Consider the following 9739-nt stretch of genomic DNA (forward strand, 5'->3'; position numbering starts at 1 on the left):
CTTCCTGGAATCGCTTTCAGGCCGCTAGCTTTCACGGGTAGAACCGTAATCCAACTTCCGAACTTGTGGCTTGACCTTCCCGACCTCCATTTTTAGCGGGAAACGTGTGATTTGTGAATAATCAGGTCTCTGTAAATTGGCTGTCGTCGATCTTGGAGGTAATAACGTAAGGTTTTCTAGTTTATTTCGGTTAAGGAAGTTTTATAATGGTTTTCTGAATTTTTGGGATTAGGGTGGCGATTCTTTGCTTTGATCAAGAGCGGGCGAGCTTTTGATGTCGCATTTGATGTCAGGGCTAGGGTTTCGTTTGATTTAATTGAAGCCAGCGTGGTGGATATCTAGATTTGATGTATGGGATTACTGCGAAATTGGTGCTCTGGAATTGAAGATTTCCGCTAGGGCAGCGGCAGGATCCGATTGCGTCGAGTCGGTGCATGGAATAACGACGCCTTGAGCGGAATTGATGGAGCCCATGATTCCTCGTTCTTGGTTGACGTCTTGCTCTGAATTCTTCCAGGTTAAAGTCGGATGGGCTACTAGGATCTTGAATTCACCAGTGGTCGACCAAAACTGATCTTCCCTCAGCTGTCGCGGAATTTGTTCTTGGCGATTCAATTCTTTGGTTGGTTCTGTTGGGAATTCTTATTTGTTGTGGAAATGGGTCTCGAATTGTCGCAGCCCCAGGGCCGTTGCACCATTTGCTTTTGGGATTTCGATATTCAAATAATTGAATTCAATCCCATCGGTCTCTCGTAGTGATCTTTTTTCCAAAGTTCTCTTTCATTTTTATTCGCTTTTTTTTAACCGAATTCAATGCCGTTCATTTTTACAGTTCCTGGTTCTTCGTTGACGCCTTGCGCTGAATCATTCCAGGATAAGGTTGGATGGGCTACTAGGATATTGAATTCACCAGTGGTCGACCAAAACTGATCTTCCATCAGCTGTCGCAGAATTTGTTCTTAGCGATTCAATTCTTTGGTTGGTTCTTTAGGAATTCTTGTTTGTTGTGGAAATGGGTTTCAAATTGTCGCAGCCCCAAGACTGTTGCATCATTTGCTTTTGGTATTTCGATATTCAAATGTTATCTTGAATTCAATCCCATCGGTCTCTCATAAGTGATATTTTGTTGACGTTCTCTTTAATTTTTTTCGTTTTTTTTTAACCAAATTCAATGCCGTTCATTTTTACGGTTACTGTGTGGACGTTTCAGTAGTTAGATTTTCTCAGGATTCGCTTTTGAAGACCCAGCTTACCGACGATATCGAAAAATGTGGTGGAAACCCCATGTTTGAAAAGAACTAATTAATTGCCTGTGAATTTCGTTCTGGAAGATAATTTTCTCACGGGGATATGGTCTGGGAAAGTTACTACGAAAAGAATAGGTCTCCTGTAAAAGGTTGAAAAGAAAAAAAGGGTAGTGTTAGGAAAGAAACCAGATATTAACCTCGAACTTGTCTTTCTTTCATATTTTTTTTCCGGCTTCAAATATTTCATAGATTGCGTCTTCTTTGTGTTCTGTATTTTATTAGAATAAATTTTATGACAGTGTCCTTCGTTCTCTTTGAAATTTTGTTAGATGTACCTTCATTTATAGCTCGCTGAGAATAGATCGTTCTCTCACAGGGTTACTCTCAAGTCTCAACTTGCAGGAAAACTGATAATTGGTCTCTATGTCTTGGAATATGCAAGCAAAGGAGTCTTTCATGTTAAATAGACATTAGCTGTCATGCTTGTTTCATCTTTCAAACTTCTTCAAGTATATGTCCAAGAACTGAGTATTTCTTGTTTTCTCCAGTATCTTCTCACTGGAAAATGGAAGGCACAACTTCTAGCGAGCACCGCTCATCTATGGGTTCTCATGTAAGGATTATGTGCATTATTTGATGCTTGGTAGGGAATATCAATATGGTCATTTTGTAGTGTCTACTATAGATTTTCTTGGTATTTTCAATTACTCCAATGCTCCAGTATTAGATGCTTAATGGTTGTTGACGTTTCATAAATTTTTCTGTCTAGGCCTATGATATCCTTGTCATCTTATGTTCTCTGATTTCTTTTTCAATAAAAGAACTTCATGTCTTTCAATCTATTCCATCCTTGTGAGTGTTATTTGTGGTGACCGCAGTAGAAATAGCGACCTAAATCTTATTGAACTCTTACCTTTTCTTTATGAATATTTGGTTTAGCATTTAATCATCAGAGCTTGGGTGTTTAGTTAAGAATTCATCACCATAAAGTTTCATGTTTCAAATGGATTTCATATATGTACATCATCATGACGTGCTCAAGTAGATGGTGGCTATCTTTTTCCCAAAAACGTAAGTTATTTCTTTATTAACCTTTTGAATTTTGAAATTTTGTGTTGCATCAGGTCTACAATGACACGGTGGGAAACCAAGGGTTCATCCCTCAGTTATTTGCTTCTGTTCCATCCATCAGCGATGCTTCTATGTATCTTGCACAAACAAGTTCATATTTAAGCAGTTGTTTCTGCAATTTTGGTGGTGAGGAACTTTCAAAATAACAGCTTTGTATCCATCATTGTTAAATTTATTGTCATTTTGTGGACTGATGTAGTTAAATATGATAGAATTGTGAATAAGATAAGCTCATACTCTTCTTTCCTTTATCCCCTTAACTGCACATAAATGCCTCTAGCAAGGACTCAAAAACTGATGATCACTTGGAAGGAAGTGAAGGAATGAGAGTTGAAAGGCTGAACCCCTTAGTTGGAAACTTGGAATAGGTCTGCTGATAAATGGCACTGGAGGCCATTCAATTCTGTGGGGATCTAAGAGATGATAAATGTTTTGGCAATTCAACTTAACTTGTTGAGCACTTTATATGTTGATGCTGTTATCATAATATTTTTTTAGAAAAAAAAAAAAATCTTTGGGTCGTATCATTTCAATGCTTCAAAATTTTCATATAACAATGTTTGAACTGTGAGTGTATCTTCTCTTTTTGTGTAACTTAAGTATTTTAAATTTTTAAGAAACTAAAGCAAGTCCAACCTGTCACTTTAGTTTAGACGTTGTTTATTCTCATGGTGCTGCTTACCCTAACTTGCAGGTTTTGTTATTCATTGTAATGATCCAATGTTTAAACCATGTTATATACATAAAAATTATATTAATCCTGCTAAATTATCTGCATATTCATTTTGATGAACTGGAAAACCAATGATATCCACTTTCGCCAAATACATTATGTGGTCAAAATTTCAGTTTGAGAGGAGAAAATGATGCTAAAGTCCATATGCTGTTTCATTTTTTTATTATTATCTCAAGGAACTTAGAGCTTAGACATGCTCTTGACATTACAGGGAAAAGACACCTGCATCACCGGGGTTCTGTTCAACCAATTTCATGCGTAGAAATGGCATGCCTGAGACAACGCTGTGCCTTTTGTGTACTTGCTTTGTTTCCCATTTGGTGATTCGTGGCCTACCATAGGAACTTTTCGGTTGCATTGTTTCTAGTCTACCATGTCTTTGGGTGTTTGGCTCTAGATTAAGTCCTGCCAGTGAGTATTTTTGTAGAATCGTCTAGCTAGTGTCAACTAAACAGTTCATCCAATGTTGTTAAATTGATTAGTCTAGCCAATTCACCGTCTTATATAGGCACTATTTGCACAACTGCTATACACATTAACCCAAGTTAGATAGGGCCACTTGCATACAAAGAGTATGGCATGGCATGGCATTTCCATTCCTCTCTGGCTATCCTCCATTTTTTTGGTTGTTCCAAGCTCTCCATTGTTCACAAATATTATGTATTTGTCAGATGATGGCTTGCCGATTGATGATTGGGGTGAACAAGAACTGCTGCCACTATCCCCTATAGAGGAGAGAACAAACCTTTCTGCTGATCTTGAGTCTACAACTGTCAGTTGTTCTACTTCTGAGCCTTCATTTGGATCTAGCCGTACTGTTTCCCTATTCAATGGAAGAGGGAGGGCACACACTGGAGCATCTTTTGGCAATACAACCGCAGCTGTTGATACATCTCGTAGTTCTGGGTCTTCCATGTTTCAAAGGTATGATACTATGATTAGTCAATGGTAGTGTTGAATACTCCCGTTATCACTTCTGTGTAAACTAAATTCATGATATTTGAAAAAAATAGATTATCTAGAAGTGGGGTTTTTCAGGCAGAATGACTAGTATTTCTACTTGGAACCTGCAGTTTAGTTTCACGGGTGCAAAAGACTCTACGTGGATCTTCTGATGATATAGGTTGGTTGCAGCGAGAACCTGGATTCCCACCAGTTGAAGATGGTACAGGGAGATTCATGGAGTTACTTGAGGGTATAAGGTTGTAGTCTCAGCTCTTATATTTCAGCATTATAAATAGATGTTCTGTTTTTTATGTTCCTCTTCATTTCCAGAAAAGGAGAACACAAGCTACCGGACACTATGGTCTATTTGCTTATTCCAGGTAATTTTTTTGCAAAATTTTCGAGTTCTGTTTTAAATGTGTACTGTAAGGAATGGTTCATTTCTACTGTTGCAGGTCTTTTTAGCAACCATGGTCCCCTTTATTTTGTTAACACCAAAGTTTCCTTTTCAAAGATGGGACTTGCTTGTCATATTGCAAAGATCCATAGTGAGGTCAGAAACCTTTATCCTTCTCTCTACATGTACCGACGTTCTTGTTGGTTTCTGCATCTCATGGTTTTCCTCAACTATCAGGCTTCGGTTGAGAAAAATGCCAGAGAAATAAAATCATACATTGAGGAAATTTATTGGGGATCCAAGAAGCGTGTTCTGCTCCTTGGACATAGCAAAGGTGGAGTGGATGCTGCGGCTGCATTGTCTTTATACTGGTCTGATTTAAAGGACAAAGTTGCCGGTCTTGCTTTAGCACAGAGCCCATACGGTGGCAGCCCAGTTGCTTCAGATATATTGAGAGAAGGCCAGTTGGCAGATGCTGAAGCACGGAAACTTATGGAGCTATTGATTTGCAAAGTCATCAAGGTAAATATGATTGATTAAAGACATTTTGCTGGCTATAAAAATAACACAAAAACGTCAATAAAAGTATAAAACCATCTACAGATTCCTAGACACTAGAATATCTTGGGATACTGCTCTTGCAATCCACAACAAATCATGGTGCAATATGTTTCCTTACTCTTCAATCTAATGGTCCAAGGACTTGATCTGGCCAAGTTATCTGGAGTCCAATGTCATAGTTGTAGAAAAAACGATCAGGTTACCAGTTGTTTCTCCTTTCTATCGTCTCCCAACCACATGAGCCATTCATTTGTATTGTCAGTGCACTTTCATAATTTCATTCCTGCATTGCCAACTTGACAGGGTCATATAGTGGTCTAAGTTGCTGGATAGCATAGATAATAACTTCACACACTTCACACTGTTTATCTATCTGAATCTTGATCAGCCACCTGGACAAACGTGAGTTTACTTGGAACCTCACTTGCCATGAGTATGCAGTCAGATCTCCACTTTAAGCATTTGTGGATTCAACTGTAGCCTCAACCTTTTGCTCTGTTCCTTACAAAGGATTGTCTTTCATATTGGATAGGGCGATATGCGGGCATTAGAGGACTTAACCTATGAGAAGAGAAGAGAATTTCTGAGGAAGCACAAATTGCCCGAAGACCTGCCTGTCGTTTCATTCCATACAGAAGCTAGTATTTCTCCGAGCGTCCTTGCTACATTGTCACATATCGCCCATGCAGAACTTCCTCGCTTTTCCTTGCCTGTTTTTAGGGCAGAAGCACCGGCTAATGGTGAGTACACAAAGGTGCCTGTTATCTTGCCTCTTGCTGCTGCAATGGCTGCTTGTGCGCTGCTACTTCAGATCCGGTATGGCGAGAAGAGTGATGGACTTGTGGCACGGAAGGATGCAGAGGTTCCAGGTTCAGTTGTCGTCCGACCTGGGAAGAAAATGGACCATGGTTGGATGGTCTACTCTCCCTTGAAGGATGATTCCAATGAAGCTAGCGCGTCTCAGGTGTGTGAAGCATTGCTTGCGTTGCTTGTTGAAGTTGGACAAAAAAGAAGGCATGAATCTGCAGCTAAAGATGATTGAATACAATGCCTATAATGCTGTGGCCCATTTTTTTCTCGTGCAGCTATAAATAGCAGTAAATAATTCAAATGGCAGTTAAGTGCAAGCCTTCTGCCCTTCTGTTTTTTTTCTTTTTCCTTTTGTTTTTAATTCATCCCTGTATGGGGAAGAACACCTTTATAGTCACCTTGTAGCTATTAGCAAAATCCGCCGTCTCTTGCATAATAAGCATTCAAAATTGGTCTTCATGCGGTGAAACATATCAATGAAAATTGCTATTATTTTGAAACAACTTTTAGGGAAAGATAGAAAGGTACGATTTAAATAGAATTTGTGTCAGATAATTTTCGCTTGGGGCATAAGTTGGTTGGATTTGGCTTCGACCTAACAGTTTTGCCGTCCAATTTAAGTAATGCCTTATTTGGGTTGAAACAGCTTAACGCAGAAAACAAAAATCCTACTATTGAAGCCAATGTTGTAAACCATGGTATGGGTGCTGTATCAGTATTTTTAATTGTTTCAAAAATAAAAATTTAAAGCATGTATGGACGTTGTAAGGGGCCTGTACACTTTGCCACGAACTGATAACAACGACACTCATCGAAATGGGTTGATGGTCATCTGCTTCGTGTGAAAATTTGTTTTTACTCTAAAAGTTGGTGATTCGGTGAACTGGTTTTTGACAATAGAGTATCAGTTTATGAGTCGACTTTTTGAAACTTGAACTTGACTCATTGATTGTTTCGAGTATCTTTGTAAGCTCGAACTAAGCTCCTTTATAAACAAGTCGAGCACCAGCCTAGTATTTTCGAGCGAGTTCTAGTGGAGCCAGAGTTGGCTCGGCTTGTTGTATAATCCTAGCCTAGTGGGAAGACATTTTACCTGCATCTTGGTATTGTGCTCTACCTTATATGGCACAAAAAGGATGGAGCCCATGGGAATTAAATGTGCAACATGTCATTTCTGCACCGGTCTGATCAACTAGACAATGCTTCTTACTACGAGTCTACGAGGTTTCATTTAATTGTTATGCTTTTACCAATGCACTGTCCAATTCTGCTAGAACCGGGTAGGCAGCCCACGCTGTTTAAATGACTCGATTCTGGAGTGACCAAATATCAGTTCACCACATTCTCATTGAGAATTCAAAAATTTTTTCTTGTTGAACAACCGCACTTTTCTAGTTTTGCGTTGGACTTAGATGCCTTTTTATGATTACGCCGGTGAGAAAATGGCCGCTGGTGCTAAGCCACTAACAGGTCATCATTGGTCATGTTTTAAAAGCGATTATGGACGGAAAGCTGTCCAAGGCACTCTAAATGTCATTCGTGGGAGAAAACACCACTAAAGGCTTCATATTTTGCTTTAATCATACTCATCAAGTCTAAGTCCTTTCTTGTCGGCCGTCGAGCAAACTCTTGTGGAATCAATGGAGAGAAGGTTTTCCCCTAAACTGCTTCATATTTTGCTTCAATCACACATCATGTTGATCATCTATGCTTTCTTTAGTGGCTCTCTGCCTAAAGCTAACTTCCCTGGAATTGTTGGTATCAGCCCATCTGCCCAATATATAACAAATTGCTCAAAAACCTTTGAATGCCTCATGAATTTGACAGAATACTAAAGAAAGAGGTTCGATTTAGCATTCAGGACAGATTCGTGGAGCCGGCTGTAAATCGAATGACTAAAGGGTATGAAATCTTCCTGTAGATTGTGATTCTACTCAAGTTCCAATTACGACCTGCAAACTTCAATTACAAAAATGAAAAAAAGATTACTTTGTTGGGTATGGTTCATATTTGGTTTTTGTTTACAATATCTTGACACATTGTAGCAACGTTTGATTCTTGTAATCTTTTTATGCAACCATTTGTTCCAATATCACTCTATAAGATTCAAATCTGATTTCTGATTTGCCTTGGGTATTGGCCTTGACATAGATCTGGTTTGAAACCCACCCAGGAGCGGAACCATCAGCAAGTTTGGATCCATTTATGTTTGTAGATAAGCTTAATATGTCTAGTTAGGCATAGATCTTGGTTGTCAACTTTGGATTTAGATCTGGCGTTGTGATCCTGAATTAACTAGGGTTTTGTCTTGTTTGTTTTATTTATTGTTTCAGCAGATTTTGAAGCAGCTTAAAATTTGATTAATAAATTTCAGTTTTTTTTTTTTTGGCTTTCCATCATTGCTCGATAGTCCCCACTAAGTCCAGAGTATCAAGAAAACAAATCCGGGTTCTATTTCATGACTCCATATCTGAAAACAATGCTTTGGATCCAGCCTTGATGTCCAAAATCCAAATTATTTGCAGTTTTGATCCAATAACTCATTCAATCTGGTAACAATTCTTTATAACAGTAACTAGCCGTGAGTGCAGAACCAATGCGCAGCTGTAGAACGGTCTTCTATCTCACTCACTCTGTATACACACGTCACATGTGTAGATCTTGACAACTCGGTGCAAACAGACAACTCTCTTTAACTCCCCCCACATGCAATGCTCACTTTTGTATCGAGTGGTGATGGAAAGAAAAAAAGAAAAAGAAAAAGAAAAAGTTAACAGTTGCATCCAACAATGGATGTTGCAATATAATCTCCCTATATATATATAAGGATCTTAGTATGTACTGCCCAAAATAAGTAAGTATAGTGTTTTATGTGTAATTAACTAAATAAAAATGCTAAAATAAAAGCATCATTAATATTAAGAACTTTGTATAAGCTACACATAAGATCTTCATAATTTTGGATGCATTATTATATTTCAACTCGAGTTCATGTAAACAGCTGGAAAATGAATAGACTGAACAGAGTCTATATGTTAGATAAATGTAAACAACACTATTTATGCTCGTCTGCACACACACACAAAAACACACACAATATATATATATATATATATATACCAGACCACATGGGTAAGAGATAAAAACCAAACCTCTTGAATTCATGTTACAAAGTTTTTTAAACAAAATGTAAACTTTATAATGCGTTTGTAAACATTAATTTAATATAAATCATGCTTTAGTTCAAGCCATTTTTTGTAAAAATAATTGATTTTTATACTATCAAAATTTTGATGTTATAAGAGCTGCTCATTTTTTTACTATTAATATTTTAATAATTAGTTTCAATAGGTCTGGTTTTTGTTTCTTACCTGCATGGTCCCGTTTACCAACTTATATATATATATATATATATATATATAACAACAATGATATTGAAATGTCGTTTGTTGAATACGGTAAACGTGGTTAGAGCAATTTTTACCTATTTGAGTTTCTTTTTAAGGCAAAAAACCTTGAGCTCGACAATTATATTGGAGTGTCAGTTTGTTGAATTCGGTAAATCTGATTAGATTAGTTTTTAATTTTTATTTTTAAGGTAAAAACTTTGAGCTCAAACTCATGCAGAAATTAAATTTTGATGGCAAAAAATCAAAGAAAGTTGATGTGGAGAAGAACGTCACACAGACACGCACGCAAGAAAACACACAGACACACACTCGAAACGTCTGACCAATAATAACCGTCAGTCTCTCTCTAAAATCAATGTGCCTCTTAAAATCACAGATAACATTTAGATTGCAATCAAAGAAGTTGATGCGGAGTTCAGTTCGGTTGGAAAATATCGTGAAACCGATAAACGGAGTTCACGCCCTTTAGCAAGAACACCTTCTAGCTTTCCGCAACATCCAA

At 37.8% G+C, this 9739-nt stretch overlaps 1 protein-coding gene across 7 annotated transcripts; it reads left to right on the top strand.

Moving 5' to 3' along the window:
* Positions 1–7: 7 nt before the first annotated feature.
* Positions 8–6286, top strand: LOC116265870 (uncharacterized). Of its 7 annotated transcripts, none has more exons than XM_031646832.2 (11): positions 8–158; positions 233–622; positions 833–978; positions 1796–1860; positions 2372–2504; positions 3786–4038; positions 4188–4316; positions 4390–4439; positions 4515–4612; positions 4694–4978; positions 5550–6286. In XM_031646832.2, exons 4-11 carry the CDS (start codon positions 1813–1815, stop codon positions 6057–6059), a joined length of 1506 nt encoding a protein of 501 aa, XP_031502692.1. In that variant the 5' UTR covers positions 8–158; positions 233–622; positions 833–978; positions 1796–1812; the 3' UTR covers positions 6060–6286. The 7 variants fall into 7 exon arrangements, with proteins under 7 accessions (XP_031502692.1, XP_031502695.1, XP_031502693.1 ...); XM_031646835.2 differs by having other exon boundaries at positions 833–879; XM_031646833.2 differs by having other exon boundaries at positions 874–978.
* The last annotated feature ends 3453 nt before the right edge of the window (positions 6287–9739 follow it).

The sequence above is a fragment of the Nymphaea colorata genome, chromosome 12, assembly GCF_008831285.2.
Source record: "Nymphaea colorata isolate Beijing-Zhang1983 chromosome 12, ASM883128v2, whole genome shotgun sequence".
Taxonomy (NCBI): domain Eukaryota; kingdom Viridiplantae; phylum Streptophyta; class Magnoliopsida; order Nymphaeales; family Nymphaeaceae; genus Nymphaea; species Nymphaea colorata.